Raw genomic sequence first — 21,552 nt, forward strand, 5'->3', positions numbered from 1 at the left:
ACGGACAGTCTTGTGGGACTGAGTCCTTAACCTATAGGGTCTTTGTTAACTCTGGTGGCATCAGAATTGAGTTTACTGCTTGGACACCCAGCTGGCGTCAGAGTGGCTGGTGTGAAGAAAGCCCCTCACGCTTGGTGGCAGGAAAGGACGCCAAAGACAGAAAGGAACAGTGCCTACCCTTGGGCAATACAGAAAACTGTGGGCTTGCAGAAAACAAACAAAACTGCTCATCCTTGCTTTGCTCCCTGGAAAGGGCACTACCCTTAGACTCCAAGGCAGGTGGGCCGCGCGGAGCTTTGCCCTTTCTACCTCTCGACTGCTGCCCGGGGCACCCGTCTCGGAACCGCAGCCTGGCCGTGGCCGCGCGGGCAGAGGGGGGCCGCGCCTCCCACACACGGGAAGAGGCGGCTCTTCTCTTCCGGCTCAGCAGGCACCCAGGTGAGCTGTATCACATCTCCTTCTTAAAAATTTATTCTAGAATTTATTTTACAACACTACCTTTTTTTTTTTTTTTTTTGAAGAGAGAAAGCAGAAGTTCATTAATTTGCCGGCAAATGAGGAGGTTGGCAGACTCCTGTCTTAAAGTACCAATGTCCTCACCACTGTCTTGACATAAGGATGCTTGTATAAGTTATTCAGGTATATAGATTTAAGGATTTAAGAATACTTCCTTCAGGTGTTAAAATTTTTTTGCAAAAGTAATTTCAACCAATGTAACACATGTAGATAGTTTTAAAGTAAAATGTTACTAAAAGTCTTGAAACAAAACCCAGCCACCTCCTGCTTCGTTCCTCCCGGAGGCCTCTCCCGAGGTGGGCACCTCCTTCAGGTGTGTGATTTTTCCTCTTCAATTGACTAAGTCATTTAAAGAAAACATATTGAGCCCATAACATGCTAGACACTACTTGGAGCATAGAAAAAACAAATGAACAAAAACCATAAAAACCTCTACTCTCTTAAACAATTTTCTTTCTTCTAGTATTTGCATCCTTATTTCTACAGAATGCTTCGGAAACTAATGGAGTTTTTAATATTAGAGCTTATTGCTTCTCTGCTTTGCTAGGAGTGTTAGCCCACTTACAGCCAGCCTTCCCTCCTGTCACTCTCGTCTCCCAGGAAGGCAGCACTGCCACACCCTGAGTGCCCTCTCGCTCTGCCTCCACTGTCCCCAGACCTGTGCTGGCCTCATGGTCCCCTATCTGCACTCACACCGACGAAGCATTCCCTTCCGAACTTTCTAAGAAAGTACACTTCTAAGAAAGATAACCTTTGTTTCCTCCCCATTCTTGCATATTTGAAGGTATTCAGATTTTATTCTCACACTTACAGTTTAGCTAAGATTAGAATTTTAGGTTGAAAAAAATTTTTTGCACTGAGTTTTGAAGGCAATGTGCCAATTTGTGTCAGCTTCCAACATTGCTGCTGAATGGAACTGCCAACGCAATCCCAATTTCCAGTACTTTATATGTGACTGCTTTTCACTCAGGAACCTTTTTGGATCTTTACTTCATCCCTGGTGTTCTGAAATTTCACATGACATGCGCTGGTCTGGACCTTTTCCCCACTCATTTGTATTTGCCAATCAATCTGGAATCTCATTCCTTCAGGGAATAGTTTTTTTCCTCTATTGTTTCCTCTGCTGTTCTCTCTTCTGGAACTCCTAATACTCAGGCTTTACAGCTCCTGGATTAATTCTGTGGGATTCTTTGTGTTGTCTCTTTCACTTGTCACCTTGAGTTTCTTGTTTTACTTTCTGGGAGATCACTACCCTGCTTAAAATATTATTCTGGTTGATCTTTTAAAATATCATTTTGTTCTTATTATGTACTTGAATGCAATCTCTGCTCTTATTTCTGAGAATACTGTAGTTTTTTTAGTGTATTTTTTCCTGTTTTCTAAAAGTTCCAGCTTTTTTTACTTTGGGCTTTCTCTTTATTATAGAAACTTTCCTTCAAATTTCTGTCTGATCATTTATATTAAGAGCAAGGAATGAAAAAGCCTAAAAGAAACTCTTCATGTCTGGGTGGAGCTGGTAGGCTTAGAGGACTTCACTGTCAGATGATTGGATGGAGACTGTTTCACTGGGAAACCAAAATGTCAGTATCTTCAAGCCTTGCCTTTTGGGCTATTCATTGTTCTACAGATAAGAACCCTGTCTCCTGCCTGGGATGGATACACCTGGCTACCAGCAACTAGGGGAGAGGTGGGAGAAGAGGGTTAGGGTTCAGAGACTTTCCCTTAACTTCCCTCTTTTCAGATCTCACCTGCCCCTACCCTGCGCTGTGTCTTATGACCTTGAGTCTAGACACTATTTCAACTTAGAGACTGAACCTTTTATTCTGCGTGGGCATGAGCACTTTCACCCCACCCCCACCCTAGAACTTGATGCTTCCAAATCCTGACCTTTTCTGGGACTCAGCAGGGAGAAATGGCTTCCTCCACCCCAGTGGTTAAGACGGAGCTCCCTCCACCTTGCTGTGCACCAGCCACTTCCTATCCTTAACGTTTTTTTTAGAAACCTGTCAATCATAGTTGCGTACTCTCCCCATTTTGGCCTTTTTGGGTAAATGCTATTTCAGTTGTTTTATAGCCATTTCAGTGGGGTTCAGAGAGGGAAAGAGATAAATGTCTGATTGAATCCACCATGTTCAATCAGTGCTTCCAGAAGAATGACTTTGATTAAAGATGGTTAAAATATTTTATAAGCAATTATTGAGCATTTAATAGATAATATATACCCAACTTTAATTAAGTGAAATGTTTACAGTGGGCTGAGTTTTATTTCACTAAATTTTAAAATGGTGGATATCTGTTCTGACTTTGTGCGTCTGTGCAAAAAACTGAAATACTAAATATATAACCTCATTTGCAGTGATCTGAAGTCATCATTCTGAGCATCAGTTGTGATTGTATTGTAATAAAAGGGTGGAAGAAAGAATATTTTGTGGGTTGTGTATGAACCACGAGAACACGCTCTAGTTAATATAAAACAAAACAAAACCCTCACAAGAGGCTTTTAAAAATTCTCCTTTAAAAGTGAAATACAGAAAAAAATTGCACCATTAGTTTGCCTTGATTTTAACCTAAAAGCATACTGAGGAACACACAGCGCCACATCCGCCTGAGAATGATGTTCTAAATTGCGATGCACTCTGAGATTCTGCTAGGCTCTTTAGTAAACCAATGGTGTATGGAGCTAAACTGAATTTTAGCTGTCTCATCAATCAGTTTCTAGAGGTGACGTTTCTGACATCAGCACAAGGAAGGTGGGGGGTTAGGAGAGGGTCTTAACCTTATATATTGAGAAAATATAATTATTTCAAATCCAATATTCAAATATTTTTTAAGTTAGAGAAAAAGCTACCTGAATCGTTCTTGTCCTGCTGTATCCCATATTTGTAACTTTACATATTTACCACCAACATTTATTATCTTTGAACCAAATTCCACTCCTATTGTATGATTTGAGTCATCTTTGACTAAAAAAGAAAAACAAGAACAAGATATTTAATTTTAGAACATTAAGGTAATAGGCTTATAGATTGAAACAAGTAACACTACAGTCAACGGTTAATCAGTCAATGGAAAATGGAAATTACTTTAGCCATTCATTTCTCAGATAGGTCACTGATAAGAAGCATTGACAGTTTTCAATACAATACGTACAGTCCCTACTCTCAAAGAGATGATAAAGCTTTTTCTGGAAATCCCTAAACAAATCACACATTTGAAAGCTTAGGCTTAGAGGTGGCCATGCCATGTCAGAACCGTACCCAGCTGGGCACTATCGAGGTGCTCACAGACGGTGCCTGTCTGAACACTGGCATACTATTCAGGAGGGTGCTCTGCCCAGGGTCAGGTCTGGAACTCAGTTGGTAATGAGGTGGTGATGGTTTCAACTACTGTATTTGAATAGACAGATATTCTAAAAAAATAAAAGTCAAAGGAAGGAAAAGCACTGTAGCCCACAACGGAAATGTGAGAAGACACCAAAGATTAAGGAAAAAGGAGGAAAAAGTTGAACCAAAAAAAAATCCCTTAAACAAACCTAAAAACCAAAACTCTATGCATATCACAGATATTAGAATTTTCATTAATTTTACTGTTACATGGCAATAATTTGGAAAGAATTTGCTGGAGAAATCAACACTAACTGTTTGAATGGGCAGGAGACAGCAAAATAAGTATTTTGCTAATAAACCCAACTGGAATACACTGCCTGTAAAAGAAGATTTCAGTGACGATGAAAGGACAAACTACAATCAAATATCAGGGCTATACAGTCCATTGACTAATTTATATTTTTTAACTATAGAACAAAATCTAATTGTTCCAGAAAATCAGGGACGCCACTTGGCAATTGGATGTGTTGTTTCCTGGAGGAGGGGGTGGCTGGCTGCATGCTGCCAGCCTGTCTCATGCCGAGACAGCCCAAAGCGAGCGTGGGCATCCCACCAGGAGTAAGCTCCCAGGCAGGACACTGGGCAGGGGCCTTCAAAAGGCCACAAATAAAGGCCAGGAGCAAGGAGGGGAGGGTGCAAAAAAAAAAAAAAGGCCAGGAGCACCCTGATTCCAACACGGCCATGAGAGAAATAGACCTTTCCGGAATCACTCCATGTGAGGAGCTGGGGAGGACCCTTCGGGGGAGCTCTCCTCCCAGGAGAGAATGATTACATAAACTTGGTACCTGGCCCAATATCTTCTGGGATATTCTTTTCTAAGGCCGTACCGAGCAAAATCTTGGCAACCTGCACGGAAACCTGGACCACCAGTGAATGAATACTTGTTAAATTCAGTAAGGACAGGTTCTGTGACTAACCCACGCTGGGTCCATGTCACTAAACACAGGCTCCAACAAGCTCTAGATTGGTGAAAAGGAAGTAGCAGAGTAAGTTCTTAGAATTTTATTCTTCTTCAAAGCTCTTCGCCAAGACATCTTATACCAGCTCTCTCCCCCTTTACCCCCCACTTACAGTAGCTCATGCATATTTGCTTAAGATGCACTTCATTAAATTACTTCTATTTTTGAACCTTCATCAGACTGCCATTAAATAAACAGGTCTTTCTCCACAATTCTTTCCATTATTATAAAAGTACTATTTATTTTAAGGGCCTTTCAAACCTACAGTCTTCCACAATCTTCCAAGGCCTCACAGAGTTTGGAATAAAAAGTTCAACTTCCCTTAGCAAAGCAGTGAGAGTCGATGGCAAAGGACAGGGTGTGGTCAAGAGCCTGCAGGCACGAGGTGACTGCCCCAGAGCACACACCAGCCTCTCTGAACCCGTTTCCTGGCCTGCAAAGCAGTGACAGTCACTCCCTTCACTGCTGGCCACAGTGGGGACCAAATGCTAGGATTTTATCTACAGTGTACGCCCAGGGCGTCTCTAGTCACTCCTTCAGGAACGGGGTCCCTGCCAGAGACTCTCTCTGCTACTTTCCCGGTCACCATGTTATCTGTTGGCATCAGGAAAACTTACAGCGTAACTGTACATTGAACCATTACTAAACAGAAATGCTCACAATAAAAACTCAGTCACATTACTGAAAGTTTAATAATACAATCTCTTAAAGTACTTTTAAATTATGGCCTTTTTCCTCTAGAAAACAAAATCAGAGTTTTTAGCTGTAAAGGAATCTGAGCAAGAGAGCACTCTCAGAAGACATGCACAAAAGAATGGCTGATATCACTTACATTTTTTTTCAATAAACTGATGAAGTAAGCAAGATTTGCCAGTTCCTGCATTTCCAATAACCAAGAACTTAAACAAAAAATCTGTAAGACAAAAAGATACTATGAAAAATAACTTCAAAATGGGTACTGTGAATTTATTCTTAGGCTATGATCATAAAATTTAATGAAATCTTAGCTGTTAATATAACAGAAAAAGAGTTACTTGACTTACCTTTTTTACACTTGAGCATTTTGATATTTGGCTTACATGCTAATTCAGCGGGTTCCCGAACTCTGCTTTCTGGACAATTTCTTTTGAAGTTGGAAGTTTAAAAACTCTTGTAATGAATGAAACTTTTCCTTTGCTAGCCACTATTCAAAGAAATATGCATACTCAGTTGTAAGAAAATTCGTCTAGAAATTTTAAGTGTTTTTTTTGAACAAAACAATAAGCCTGATAGAATCAGGAGTCCAAGGTATTTCTAACCTTGGGTGACAGAGCGAGATCCTATCTCTTAAAAAAACTAACAGGTATAAGTTTCACCTGCACTTGCAGATTTGCATGGTCTTGCTTCTGTTCCTTCACCTGTAACTTGCTGCCCATGAGAAGGACAGCTTAACCCACGTTTGGGTCAGTATTTCAAGGGTAAAATCTGTCTGGTTCAATGTAGGGAGTGCTCTTCATTTCTTCCTTACACAGAGTAATATATTTAATTTGGGGTATTTTCTATGATGTGGACTTAAAGGACTTCCAGAATGGAATTTGTTAATTAGCACGATGTAGCATCAGTGGCCCCATACTGCCCTCGGTGAGTCACTTCCCTTTTTCTGGTTAGCAAAGAACTTGCGTTCTGCTTAGCACAGTAACCGAAGTGTTTGGGAGAACACCAACTCCCTCTCCCTTTCACTCCACTGCCGAGCCCACCCCTCACCCACGATCCTGACTCACCACCGCCAAGCCCCACTGCTGCCCAGCTCATTGTGTGGCCTGGAACATCCTGCTCCGTAGTCCTGGCTCCCTTGTTCGCGCCTCCTTTTCTAGACCAAACACTCCCTAACCTTGGCTACCTTCCCTCCCCACATTAAGCTCCAATAGTCTGTTTCTTTCCTGACATTTGGCCTAGCCCTGTCACTCTGGGACAGTGTCTGGCTCTGCTGCCCAGGCTAGAATGCAGTGGGTTCACTGCAACCTCAAATTCCTGGGCTCAAGTGATCCTCCTGCCTCAGCCTCCTAAGAATCTGGGATTACAGGTACATGCCATCGTACCTAGCTAATTATTTTTTTACAGGGGATGGGGGTGGGGTCTTGCTATGATGGTCAGGCTGTTCTTGAACTCCTGACCTCAAGCAATCCTCCTGCCTTGGCCTCCCAAAGTGCTGAGATTTCAGGCATAAGCCACTGTGCCCTGCCTGTTTCTTAAGAACTATATTCATCATCACTCAGAGGTGAAGCCTATTCAACTTCTCATGATATTCAGATGGTTACAGGCAATTGAACTCAAAGAATAGCGCTATTAGGATTATGTCGGCAGTTAAAAATGCCAATAGTTTTATGTTTCTCACTGCATGCCACACCGGTATTCATAGCAGCATTATTCACAACAGGCAGAAGGTCCACCGAGGGATGAATGGATAAACAAAATGTGGTACATACACACAACAGAGTATTATTCAGCCCAAAAAGGAAAGAAATTCTGACACATGCTACAACATGGATGAACCCTGAAGACATTGTGCTAAGTGAAATAAGCCAGCCACAAAAGGACAACTACTTAAATGAGAGTCAAATTCACAGAGACACAAAGAAGAATTGTGGTTGCCAGGAGGAGGAGGAGGGAGAGCAGAAAACTGCTGCCTAATGGGGATGAGCAGCAGTTTGGAAGATGAAAAAGCTCTAGAGGTGGATGGCAGTGATGCCTGTACAACAGTGTGACTGTACTTAATGCCAATGAGCTGTACACATAAAATGTATATTTTATGTTACCTATATTTTGCCATAATAAAAATAAACAAACAAATAAATAATGCATGCCAGGCTTAATCATTTTCATTCAATACTTTTACAACCCAAGCAATTGAAGAGAAAATGGTTAAGCTCACCAGGCTAAAAAGAATATTGGAATTTCTTTTTTTTATTTTTTGAGACAGAGTCTCGCTCTGTTGCCTGGGCTAGAGTGCCATGGCATCAGCCTAGCTAACAGCAACCTCAAACTCCTGGGCTTAAGCAATCCTTCTGCCTCAGCCTCCCAAGTAGCTGGGACTACAGGTATGTGCCACCATGCCTGGCTAATTTCTCTCTCTTTCTCTCTCTCTCTCTCTCTCTCTATATATATATGTATGTATATATATATATATTTTTTTTAGCTGTCCAGATAATTTCTTTCTATTTTTAGTGGAGATGGGGTCTCGCTCTTGCTCAGGCTGGTCTCAAACTCCTGACCTTGAGCGATCCTCCCGCCTCGGCCTCCCAGAGTGCTAGGATTACAGGCGTGAGCCACTGCACCTGGCCCGAATATTGGAATTTCTGAGTCTTGTTCAATATCCTCTTCTATTTAAGAAATAAAGCCCAATACATTGTATAAGTTGTAAAGAGAAGAAGAAAACCAGGTAAAGAAGCTGGCAATATGTAGGCAACAGTAAGTCTTAAGAGAGAAAAAGAACAATGTATAACACAGTTTAAAGATTCAAATGTTTCTGTACATAGGTACATAGAAAAACGAATTTCACAAATCCATGTAATCCTGGAACTTAAACTATTCATATAGCTAAGCATGGACTTTTAAGAAATATTTGTTCCAGGTCGGGTGTGGTGGCTCATGACTGTAATCCTAGCACTCTGGGAGGCTGAGGTGGGAGGGTTGCTTGAGCTCAGGCCTGAGCAAGAGTGAGACCCCATCTCTACTAAAAATAGAAAAAATAAGCCAAGTGTCATGGTGCAAGCCTGTAGTCCCAGCTACCTGGGAGGCTGAGGCAGGAGATTGCTTAAGCCCAGGAGTTTGAGGTTACTGTGAGCTGGGATGATGCCACAGCACTCTAGCCTGGGTGACACAGCAAGACTCTGTCTCATTAAAAAAAAAAAAAAAAAAAAAATCATTTTCTGCTACGGTAATTTTGCTTAAATATACTCTATTATTATTACTATCCAGATTGCATCATAGTCTCAACTAGCCAAAGGGTAATATATCTACTGAACTTTACCTTGCTGGACAAAAGATATATAATTTCCATATTTACAAATATGTCATGACTCCAACAAATATTTCGTATTCTGAATCTTGTAGCTCAATGGTCCCCAACCTTTTTGTTGGCAAGGACCAGTTTCATGGAAGACGATTTTTCCATGGATAGGGGTGGGTATGGTTTCCAATGATTCAAGAGCATTACATTCATTGTGTACTTTATTATTATTACACTGTAATATATAACAGTTACACAACTCACCATAATGCAGCCTCTCTCAGCTAATGATAATCTGTATCGCAGCCACTCCCCAGTGCTAGCATCACCGCCTCAGCTCCACCTCAGATCACCAGGCATTAGATTCTCACAAGGAGTGTGCAACCAGATCCCTTGCACGTGCAGTTTACAGTAGAGTTTGTTTGTGCTCCTGTAAGACTCTAAGGTCCCATGATCTGACGGGAGGCGGAGCTCAGGCGGTGACGCGGGCACTGGGCAGTGATGGTTGGCTGCTGCAAATACAGACGGAGCTTTGCTCGCTCACCCTCCAGCCAATCACCTCCTGCTGTGTAGCCCGGTTAGTGACAGGCCACATTCCAGAACCAGTCCGTGGCCCAGGGGATGGGGACTGCAGTTGTGGCTCAGATGTTACACATTATATGTCTGTATCAAGACATCACATGTATCCATCCCATAAATATGTGCAACTGCTTATTATATATCCATAATAATTAAAAAGAAAAACTAATAAACAAATGAAAAGATAATTATTTAGAGTAAATATAAAATCTTTTTGTTTGAAAACCTTTTAGGATCAAATATTAATACATAAAAATGCTAGATAAAGTATATCATACTTTAAAAATGCATAGCTGAGCTTTTAGGAAATCTTCAGATGCTCAGAACAGAGAAGAAACTGAAAAAAGCAATGAGGGCCTTGGGTGGGGGCTGCTAGACTGAGATTGGCTTTAGTGTCTGTGTGGGACGGGACAAGAGCTGGTGTCCACGTGACAGAGAGAGTACAGAACTGAATCTGAGTTTTCTTCAGGGTTAGGCCCGAAGTGAAAGGGTAAGATGAAAAACAAAAGCACACTCACTAGCTCAGGCAGGCAAGGAATCTTCCCTGACTCTGCCTGCTCTCTCAGGGGGATAAACGTTCCCCTTTGAAAATTAATTATGGGCTGGTACCACAAGTAGGCTTGGGATTCAAATTTAAATAACCATGTGGACAATGAACCCCCAAGTTAGGAAATTAGAAAAAATAAAGGTGGCTCTAGAAAGGAGTATCACTGAGATGCCCAGAAGAAGCAAACGCAGATCAGTCTGGAAGGACATATCCTCACCCAACACACACAATCCCCACACGCACCGCTGCTTCAAAAATAAACGTAAGACCACAAAACACTCAAGGAAACAAGCCACCAGGAGTGAATCAGCCAGACAGTACTTTAGTCCTTCAAGATTTCAATAAAAGAACAACTCGGTAGGCTGGGTGTGGTGGTTCACACCTGTAATGCCAGCAATTTGGGAGGCTGAGGCAGGAGGGTCACTTAAGGCCAGGAGTTTGAGACCAGCCTGGGCAACATAGCAAGACCTTGTTCTACAAAAAATAAAAAAAATTAGCTAGGCATGGTGGTGCACACCTGTAGACCCAGCTACTGGGGAGGCTGAGGCAGGAGGACTGCTCGAGACCAGGCATTTGGGGATGCAGTGAGCTACGATAGTGGCACCACACTTCAGCTTGGGTGACAAAGACCTTGTCTCAAAACAAAGCAAAACACACAAAAAAGAACAACCTGATAAAGTATCTTCAATATGATCAATACCATAAAAAAGGAAGTGAATCCTAAAAAAAAAAAGAATAGGATGTCTTGAAAGAACTAATAGATTTCTATTAATAGAATCTATAATATCCAGAAATAAAAATTATAGTAATTAAAATTACTCAATGGATAGGTTAGAAAGCAAAGTGGGCAAGACTGAGGAGAGAATTAGTGAACTAGAATAGAAACTGGAGGAAATTACCAGGCAGCAGTATAGAGAGTTGAAGATGGAACATATGAAAGAGAACTTAAGAGATGTGGAGGATTGAAGGAAAGGGTCTAACCATAGGTCTAAAAGGCATTTTGGAATTAAAAAAAAAAAAAATAGGAGAATGGGGGTAGAGAGACAACATTAAAAGAATTAACGGCTGAGAATTTTATGGAATGAAAATTAAAGGATTATTAGAATAAAAAATAACTTTGAACCATGTGAATAAATAAGAATCCATACATAAACACGTAATTGTGAAACTGCAGACCAAAGACAAAGGCTGTAAAAGCAATTAAAAAGAAAGGAAAAATTCCCCACAAAGAAACTCGGTGTCTAGACACCAAAGGTCAGAAGCAACGGGGTCCTATATGCACAGGCTGGGGGATGGGGGGCACAAAAACAACCTAATGTAGCATTTGATGTACAAAAACTACCCTTAAAGCCAAGGTGCTTCCAGGACGATGGAGAAGTACTTTTCCCTGTTTCGCTCATTAGGTACAACTAAAAACCCTAGACACTATATATGTGTGTGTGTTTATATATTATAGAGAGTTGAAGACAGAACATATGGAAGAGAGCATAAGAGATGTGGTGGATTGCACATATACATGAAAACATGAAAACACATATACATGAAAACACGATGCTGCACGGGAGAGAGAAAAAGGCAGCCGGGCCAGGGACGTCACAGCCTGAGGGATGCTATGGTGGTGAGTTCCCTGGGTTTTCCTTTTGCCTCATATATCTAAGACTTGAAGGAGAACAAGCTGGTAACCGAGAAATGCCAATGGGTACAGATGAAAAAAGGCCCAACAAAAGCCTGCTCTCTCTAGAAGCTACAGGACCAGGAAAGGGGCAGCTGAACAAGAGAGAAAACTCTTACACAATAACCACTCTCCTCTACCCAAGCATCACAGCAAAAACTATGGCCCACACCAGTAAAGGCCAAATGGGGAGCCTAAACTTGAACCCTGGCAAGGCTTTAACAAGGCACACCAACACCCCACAGAGGGGGTGTCAGAGAAGACCAAGTAGGGCGCTGGGGCTTTCTGCTGACTGGGTAGTGAGCTCTTCTCCTGCCCCTGCTACTGTGTCAGGGGAGACCACGGGGAAGGGCACTAGAACATGTTCATCCCCACCCAGCAGTAACAAGAATCCCTCTCACCTGTCAGTGGAGGCCGAGTGAGGAATCTGGACTTCTACCCCCACCTGCTGGTGATGAGGTAGTACCCAAGAAAGGACGCCAATTAAAAGAGCTAAAAAAGATCCAAGTCTAGTAAGGTAATACAAAAATGTCCGGGTTTCAGTTGAAAATCCCTCATTATACCAAGAACTAGGAAGATCTCAAAATGAAAGAAAAAAGATAATCAACAGATTCCAACATCAAGTTGACAGAAATGTTAGAATTACCTGACAAAGATTTTAAAGCAGCTATCATAAAAATGCATCAACAAGCAAAACAAACATGCTTGAAACAAATGAAAAATTAGAAATCTTCAGCAAAGAAACAGAAGATTTGAGGAGGAACCAAATAGAAATTTTAGAATTGAAAAATAAAACAATCAAAATAAAAAGCCCAGTGGATAGGCTCGACAGCAGAATGAAAGGGACAGAGGAAAGAATCAGTGAACTAGATGACAAAATGATAGAAAGTATCCAATCTGAATAAAGAGAAAGAAGACTGAAATAAATAAACATAGCCTTAGGGACCTACGGAACAGTTACAAAAGATCTAACATTTGTGTCACTGGAGTCCTAGAAGGACAGGAAAAAGCGAATGGGGCTGAAAAAAGCATTCAAACTAATAACAGCTGAAAACTTCTTAAATTTGGTAAGAGATATAAAACTACAGATTTAAAAAACTGAATCAACACTAAATGGGATAAGCAGCCAGAGAAAAATGATAGATACCCTATCTATAGGGGAAAAAGAATCCAAATGATGGCAGATTTCTCCTCAGAAACCATGGAGGCCAGCAGGGAGTGATGCAGTATTTTTCAAGTGTTGAAAGAAAAACAAAAAACAAAAAAAGCCTCTCAACCCAGGATCCTCCATCCAATAAAAATATCCTTCTGGAATAAAGGGTAAATCAAGAAATTCTCAGATAAAAAAATTAAAAGAATTTATCACCAACCCCAAAAGAATGGCTAAAAGAAGTTCTCTAAACAGAAAGGAAATGATAAAAAAAGGAATCTTGGAATATTAAGAAGACAAAAAGAACACGCAAAGCAAAAATATGGGTAAATACAATAGGATTTCTTCTCTTGAGTTTTCTAAATTATGTTTAACTGTTTAAGAAAAAATTATATCATTACCTGATATGATTCTAAAATATGTCAAGAAAATATTTAAGACAATTATAGATGAGGGAGGGTAAACAGATGTAAAAGAAATCAAGGTTTCTATATTTCACTGGTAAAATAATGACAATAGTAAACTGTGATAAGTTATGTATACACAATGTAATACCTAGAGCAACCACTAAAAAAAGCTATTATCAGAGATACATTCAAAAACACTCTAGGTAAATCAAATGGAATTCTTTAAAAAAAAAGGGCCAATCAAGGCAGGCTAGAAAAAGAAAACAGAGAAATAAAAAACAGAACAGAAAACAAAGAAATGAAATGATGAACCTCAGTCTTACTACATCAAAAATTGCATAACTTGAACAAATATACCAATTAAATGATAAAGACTGGCAGACTTTTGCTCATAAGGGCAGAAATTAAAAAATAAAAACAGACTGGCAGACTGGACTAGAAAACATGACTCAACAATATGCTGTCTACAAGAAACCCACTACATTTGTAATGATGTAGGCAGGTTGAAAGTGAAAGCATGGAAAAAGATATACCATGCAAACAATAATCAAAGGAAAGTAGGACTGGCTATATTAACATCAGATAAAATAGACTTCAGAACAAAGAGACAGAAAGGACCATTATGTAACAATAAAAGGGTAAATCCACCAATAAGATATAGGAATCCTAAATGTGTACACACCAAACAGCTATAAAATGTTAAGCAAAAACAGAGCTAAAAGGACAAACGGACAAACCCACAATTTTAGCTGGAGATGTCACCACTAAGTAAAATGTTAGCTGTATATTTGGCAGTTTCTTATAAAACAAAATGTTTAACTATCGCATCACTCAGCAATGGCACTCGTAGGCATTTATCCATCCCAGAGAAATACAGCCTTAAATTCGTATAAAACCCTGTATATGAATGTTTCTGGGAGCTTTATTTGTAATAGCCCCAAACTGGAAACAACCCAGATGTTCTTTAACAGGTAAATGGTTAAACAATCTGTGGTACATTCATACTAAGGACTACTCAGCAATAAAAAAAGTACTGAACTTTTAATACATGCAATAATCTGGATGAATCTCCTGAGAATTATACTGTGAAAAAGTCAATCCACCAAAATTACAATTACAAAATTCCATTTATATAACATTCTCAGAATGACAAAATTATAGAAATGGAGAACAAATTAATGGTTGCCAGGGGCAAGGGAGGGGGTGGTGGCAGGAGGGAAGAGTGTGTGCCTATAAAAGGGCAACAGGAGAGATCTTTGTGGTGATGGAAACGTCCTGCATCGGTATCAACAATACCCTGGTTGCCATATTTATTGTGCAATAGTTTGGCACATTGTTCCTATGGGGGAAAACCGGGTAAAGGGTAAATGAGATCTCTGTATTTTTTCTTAAAACTGTACACGAATTTATAATAATCTCAAAATAGAAAGTTTAAGAAAAACTAAAAGAATAGGTGCTATCATCAGACAATGACTCTGTGAGTTTACTACGCACAGTCCCCAAACTGAAAGAACTACCAAAGGATGTGCTTTAAGAAGGAAAGTGCCAGAAGGCAGGCAGGTAGGAAGCCAAGCTGTCTAACAGTTTACTTTCTGTGTAAAGATGTATGTTTTTGGCTAACACAGATAAAACTAAGCATCACAAGGAGCAATGAACTATTCCTCAGTAGGTGATAAGAATTCAACTTTATCAGAAGTTTCAGTTAATGCAGAACAACCTGGATTTCGCACACATCATTCTGGCCAAGTGTACAGCATCATATTCTCTGCTCTCCTCCAAGGTCTGCTGGTTTACAGCGATGACAGGCTCGCACATTATGCTCCCATACCAGAGTATGGTAGAATTTGCATTGGTTTTATGGATTTCTCTTGTATTTATGATGTGATTTTTTTCTTTTTCTTTTTCCTTGCTTGAGGGTAGATGATATAGACACTGCATATCATGTAAATGTTTTATATGTTAAGTGCATGATGCTTTGCAACTACAAAAAGTCTTAATAGGAGCAGTTAACTAACCACATTTAAGGAAGTAATTAATGTAATCAATGAGTAATTAATGGAGGAGAATGCCTAGGTAGGTTATATAAGATAACTAAATGTGAACTAGTTAAATAATTATGTCCATTTTCCTTAGACTTGATGTTTATTATAATGAGTGTTAACTTGAAGGCTCAAAATCACAAAAAAATGTTCTCATCCAGTTTATGATAATTACATTCACTTGATGAGTCTTCCTCGGGAATGAGCGAAGCTCGAAGGCAGGGCAGAGACCACATTCCACCACAGACAATCTGAGATACATCCTACTAATGTACTTTTAACTTTTCATATGAGAAATGTTAAATGAGATCACAGGAAAGATTATCAAATAATTAGAAGTCAGTCTTGGGCCATCAGTCAGCCATTCAGGAACACAGACAAAATATAGATCAGGGAAAAATGGCCTCCCCGCCACTGAAACAGCGACTGCAAAGCCAAAGGATCAACTCCATGGGAGAAACCTGGTTTGGAATTGACCGACTTGTTCCACATTCATGTGGAGCAGCCTCTGTCACCCAGTTCCAGGGCCACAGCAGCCCCAAAGCATGTCCTCAAGCAGGGCTGGGAGCCGTAAGCACAGAGGCATCGGGGACAGCACAGCACGTTTGCTCAGCAGTTGATGGCTGACGATGGCTGCGAGTCTTCAGGAAAATTAAGTCATACTCGGTATACAAGACGACCTCCGCCTTCCTAGTCCCGCACCCCCACAAGCAAAGGTTTTGCTTGTGAGATTTCCAAAACTCAGAAAGGAAGTGAGGACGCAGGGCCCCTGGCTGCGGGATCCCTTCCACGTGTCTTGTGTCTCGCTTCCCGCAGACGAGGCCAGCGCTGGGGGCCGGGGTGGGCAGAATGCAGTCACTCTGAGAAGGTTTCCTTGGTTTCTGGCTTAGGTTTGCGATCGCAGGAACTGAGATAAGAAATGCTGGAGGTTCTGAGGAGTACATTTTAAGGCAAAATAACGAATTGCAGATTCACACATTAAACTGAATGTAAACCAGCACGTTGTTTTCAGGAAGTTCTTACAAGGGTTGAATATGAAAAGAGAAGCTAAGTAAGATAAAGGTCACAAAGTGTCCCTCACAAGCCCTCACAAGCAGCCAGGCCTCCAGCGAGAGGCAGGCGGTGAAGAGAGGGTGCGAGTGGAAGGCACAGCTGGGGGGTCACCAGCAGCAAAGGGCAGGGGGAAGGGCACGAGGTTTCAGGGATGGGGTTAGACTTAAACAAGAACAGAGACCTGCCTTCTTCTCAGGCAACAGGGAAAGGGCTAAGGATGAGTGTGCCCATAAGCAAGTTTGTAGGCTGGAGAGGGGACAGGAAGAGAGCAGTCTCCTTATCATGGCATCTTTTTCTTCTATCTCCTGGGGAGTCATCTACTGAGAGTGAGATAACGGGACTGAGGAGGTGTGTGAAGGTTTCAAACAGCTGATGTGCAGAAAGGCAGAGGTGGCCAGGATAAGAAAAGGGACAGCTAAGTGCAGACTACTGAGCACCCAGCTGCAAGCAGAGACCAGGTATCTGTAGTGATCTCAATTTACAAAGAGCTCTGTCTGCACAGCAGCAGGCAAGGCAGAAGGCTGGGTAGCTGGGCTGGGGCTGTGCAAAGCGTGTGCGATTGAAGGACACAGAAGAGAGAGGTGGAGGAAAGGCCGTGGCTGTCATACCTGGAGAGGGAGCAGCTCACCGCCTGGAAAGGAGGGGGGAGGATGGACCAGGAGCCTGGACCTCTTAGGGTAACAGCACCCACATGGCCTGGGAGCTGGTCACACACAGAACCTCCTTCCCCACCCCCACTGGATTAGGATCTGTATCTTAACACACTGGGGGACTTGTGTGCACATTAGCTTGAGAAGCACTGGTACAGTGTTTCCCAAACTTTGGTCCTTGAAATGTTCACCAGTTTTTGGTGAATCAGAAAAAGAAAAATACAAACATTTACAACCGAAAATTTATTCAACTTAAAGAAATGTCCTTTATTTTGCTGATATACACTTCCTTTGTTGACATTGTTTACATGTCCAGTCTTTGATGAAATTAAGGTAAAGGCAATTTGGGTGATTTCCCTAACAGCAAGTTATTTCACACTTTATTGGAACCAAGTGACTTTGAAAATGTTATTTCCTTTACCTAGGATACCTCCTTACTCCATCTTGCCTTATCAAGCCTAAATTTCTCCATGAATTGTATTTTGATGACCACAGCTTATGTATTTGTTTCCTAGGACTGTCATCCCAAAGGACCACAAACTAGGTGGATTAAAACAACGTTGATTGTCTCACAGTTCTGAAGGCCTGAAGTACAAAATCAAGGTGTTGGCAGTGTCAAGCTCTCTCTGAAGGCTCTAGGGAAGGATCTCTCCCTGCCTCTTCCTCGTTGCTGGTGGTTGCCAGCCATCCTTGGCATCCACTCCAACCTTGGCTTCCACCTTCATATCCCATTCTCCCTGCATGATGTCTGTGTCCCAGCTTCCCTCATCTTGTAAGGATACCAGTCACTGATGAGGGCCCACCTTAATCCAGCGTGCCCTCATCTTACCTTGATTACATCTGCAAGGATACTATTTCTAAATAAGGGGCAGGGGGAGGCTAGCACTCACAGTTTACAACAATGTATTTTTAAAAGAAAATACTGTGATAATCCTCTAAATTATATGATAAATACCATAATATTGTGCTGTTTTTAAAACGAAGCGCAAAGTCAACATTGAAAAAGAGTATATTGTAATAAAAATTAGCACAGATCAGCAATTTGAGTTGTGTTCTTCTGTTTTGTAAATTGTTCCCATCGTGGATGGCATAAACTCTAATGTGTAAAGATTTGTTTTAGATTTTTTTCTCACTCTCAAACTGCCTAGGCACTTATATTTTTAAACAATTTCTGGCATTTCTCTATCACATATAACATATACTTTTTAGCTCCTTTCTGAACATTGTTGCTTGGCATCAAGAATTACTTACAGCCAGTTTGTGATCTCCCAGGTCTCAGAGGGCTAAAGTGAGTTCTTTGGCAAGTGCCACGCCATACTAACTGGCCAGGGTTTTAAGAATGTTCTGAATTTAATAACATTAGGGAGAACCTTGTTTCAGGTTACTAATATTTAGATTAAAGGTTTCAATCAGAAATCTATCTGCTTAAAATTTCAATTTTGAATTACATTATTACATACAGTATTCATGTGGTTAGTGGCTTCAGAGCACAAAATGATGAACACTACTCAGTCTCGGCCAGATGAAATAATGCCTCATATGCTAAAAGGCAGGTAGATGTAGCTCATCCACACCACGTTTTATGCACTGGCTCTATTTCTCATCATACTTCTGGCACGATACACAGAGCCTCCTTTTACAGAAGAGAAAATGAGCACAGAGTACAAAGGAGTTTAAAGGTTAGACAAACATTCCTTCCCCAGCTAAGAGGCAAGTGTACAGAGGAGGGAACCTGATTGTTTGACTTTTGGGAAGCAACGCTGTGCCAAGTAGCCCAGTGATAAGTGAAGGTGACAGCCTAGAAGTTGGTTTTCGGTGATTTTTATTTTAGGTTGGCAACTTCAACTGCCACACTTGCTCCTTCTGAAACTAATTTTTTAATTTATTAGTTCCTCTTAGTTTTCAGTAAGTTTCCTCTAATTTCCTTTGTTGAAAGAAAAGATTAAATTCTCAGTTAGTAAAAAGTAAAAATACAGTTGGAAGGTACCCTGAAATAAGAATACTAATGGCCAAAGCCTTATGACCAGAGTTTAATCAGTTAATCCGTGATGCTCAAAAGTTCAATTAACTGTGTCTAAACTGACTTAGCGATACCAAAGGTATGCTTTATCCTATCAGTTGTTATAATTTCATATAAGAAAAATGAGATGTAAAAGCCCTCTCTCCTAAACTCTTCCAGTCCTTTCTCCCTAATTCACGACCTCCACTTGGTTTTCTTATTTGGACTTTTCGTCCCTCCCTTGTGCTCCTGCCTAGGTTAAAGGAAGTAAGCGTGGGCTAAGGGGCACCTGGAAATAAAGAAGTGTGAAACTGACAAAAATTACAAAGGAACATATTTTCTTTACAACATTTCTGACTGTGGTTCTCTACAGGAAGAACCAGAGCATTAGCATTTCACAGGAGCATTTGCAACACTTGTCCTGACAAAGCCGGTGACTTACTGGAGGGTTTCCTAAGCCTTCTAGGAACAGACAAGCCCAGTGTCACCAAGAACAGGGCAGTACCAGTCACAGGAGTCGCTGAACACGTGCCAACCCTTCCAAGAGCTCCCATTTTTCTCAGGAGACACGCTGAAACCCTCCTGAAGGCCCTCTCCTCCCTGCCTCCCCCTCTCCTCTCTCCCGGGCCTGGTGCTCAACCACACTCCCCTTCTTGAACTGCCTTTTCCACAGGCCTGAGCTGTTTGCGGGCTGCCTTGTTAGTGCCTCCCTAAGCACCCAATCAACTTTCTTTCTACATACTTTCACAGACCACATTCCTTCAGAACTCTTGCCTGGTCTTTACTTATTCATTCATTAGTGTCATAATTGGGTTAATCCTGTATTCCCCACTGGAGACCAGAGACACGTCTGTTGTGTTCCTGCAGTATTTAAAGCCCTGCTAGCATGGTGCCCGCTCTCCTAATGCCATGCCACTGTGTTTGCTGAAGGGAAGGAAGCAGTATGCCAGGACAGATGGAGACAAGACTGATTTGGCTGGAGTTATATACTTTTGAACTTGAGCCTCTCCCTGGGACTATAAAACTCCAAATCGGATTCCAAAGAGTGATTACGGGCTGGTACACAAACATCTACTCAACCCTGATAACAAATAACAAAGTACAAGTTGTTTATTTTTACCACGCAGGTTAAAAAAAAAAAAAAGCAACACCGTATATGAATTGGGTGGAAAAGCTTTCATTTATGCAAAAAATAGTTGTTCAGCCCCTCCAGGTCTGGGTGCTGTAAGGGAAACAAAGATTAAACAGACCAGGCTCTGCTTTCAAGGTGTTCACGGTCTTACAAAGAGAAAAGACAACGTTATAAAGCGCCACAATGCAACCTAGAAAAGGCTAAACACCCCTGAAAGTGAGAGAAATAAACGAAGCAAGAGGCCTCCGAGGAAGAGACGGATTAGTCTGTCCATAACTCCTTATTGTAATCCCAGTGCAAAGAAAGGAATTCCAAACCAGGAAAGGTCAAGCCCGAATATCTGCGGAACACACTGAAATACAGGCGTCGCCCTGAGCCCTTCACATCGCCCGGGGGGGAAAGCTCGCAGCTGACACTCAGCATCACTCTGGCTTCCCCACCTTGAGCTATTTCAGTTAAACCCAGAAAGGAAAAACGCCGAGAATGCAGGCGCGGAGAAAAAGCAGGAGGAAACTTGCAAAAGCGGATCACGGCGATGGGCCGCGCACGGCCGGGCCCGCGCACTCCGCGTCCAGTCCCCGCACCCCGCGACCCCCGCGCCCCCCGCGCCGCCGAGACGGCCCCGCGCCCCCGACACCCTCGCGCCCCCCGCCCGCCGGGCCGTACCGTAGGTTTCGGACATGGCCGTCTGCGACATCTTCGGAGCGGCCGCCTCTCGCCCGGCACCGGCTACAGCTCGGCCCGGGGCCCGCGAGCCGCGTCTCCGTGGGGAAGGCGTGGGGGGGGGGCGGAGGAGGGAGGGACCGAGCCGGTCCCCACGGCAACCGCCGGCCACCCGCCGCTGCGGCCCAGCCGGACTCCGGCTCCGCGCAGGCGCACGGCCCTCCGTCCCTGTGCGGCCGGCCGGGAGGCGGAGACGGTGCCCGGGAGGCCGGGCAGCCCGCGGCCGCGCGTGCGCAGGGGAGGTCGGGGCGGGGACGCGCGCGGGGGGGGGGGGAAGCCGGGGCGGGGGCGCGCGCGCGCGGGAAGCCGGGGCGGGGACGCGCGCGCGGGGGGGAAGCCGGGGCGGGGGCGCGCCGCCGAGAGCCGCAGGGCGCGGCTGGCCAGGCCAGGATATCCGGGGCGCAGTGGGGCGGGCGGGCCGGCGGCAGGTTTAGGGGTGACGGAGGACAGCGGACAGTGGGGTCCGCTCTCGGACAGAGGACACCAAGTGCCTGCACCTGGGAGGAAGGCAGTCCTCTTGCCACATGCGCCCGCCTCGGTGAAGACCTTGTCTTCGGCGGTCATGTGTGGCCCTAAGCCGGAAAGAACTTGCTTTGAGCCGTCGGGCCCCGCGGCAGACGCGGCTGATGGGCGACTGCGCAGCCCTGCGCCCTGCGGGGCCGCCGAGCTTCCGCCGCACCTGCCAGGCCCTCGGGTGGGCCCGGGCGGGGGTCTGGGACCAAATGACAGAAACGTAAGATGGCAAGGTAATG

At 42.9% G+C, this 21,552-nt stretch overlaps 1 protein-coding gene across 4 annotated transcripts in view; it reads right to left on the reverse strand.

Moving 5' to 3' along the window:
* RAB4A (RAB4A, member RAS oncogene family) overlaps positions 1 to 21,027 on the reverse strand; it is a 32,163-nt gene extending 11,136 nt beyond the window's left edge. The window contains exons 1-3 of one of the 4 annotated variants that reach the window (XM_045536967.1): positions 20,744 to 21,027; positions 5,694 to 5,774; positions 3,365 to 3,479 (exon numbers count right to left, since the gene is read on the reverse strand). In XM_045536967.1, coding sequence (XP_045392923.1) covers positions 3,365 to 3,479; positions 5,694 to 5,774; positions 20,744 to 20,774 — 227 coding nt within the window. In that variant the 5' untranslated portion in view covers positions 20,775 to 21,027. Of the gene's footprint in view, positions 1 to 3,364; positions 3,480 to 5,693; positions 5,775 to 20,743 lie in introns of those variants that run through there. The other 3 variants (XM_045536968.1, XM_045536970.1, XM_045536969.1) reach the window with 3 other exon arrangements.
* Between the last annotated feature and the right edge of the window lie 525 nt (positions 21,028 to 21,552).

Source organism: Lemur catta, chromosome 25, assembly GCF_020740605.2.
Source record: "Lemur catta isolate mLemCat1 chromosome 25, mLemCat1.pri, whole genome shotgun sequence".
NCBI lineage: Eukaryota > Metazoa > Chordata > Mammalia > Primates > Lemuridae > Lemur > Lemur catta.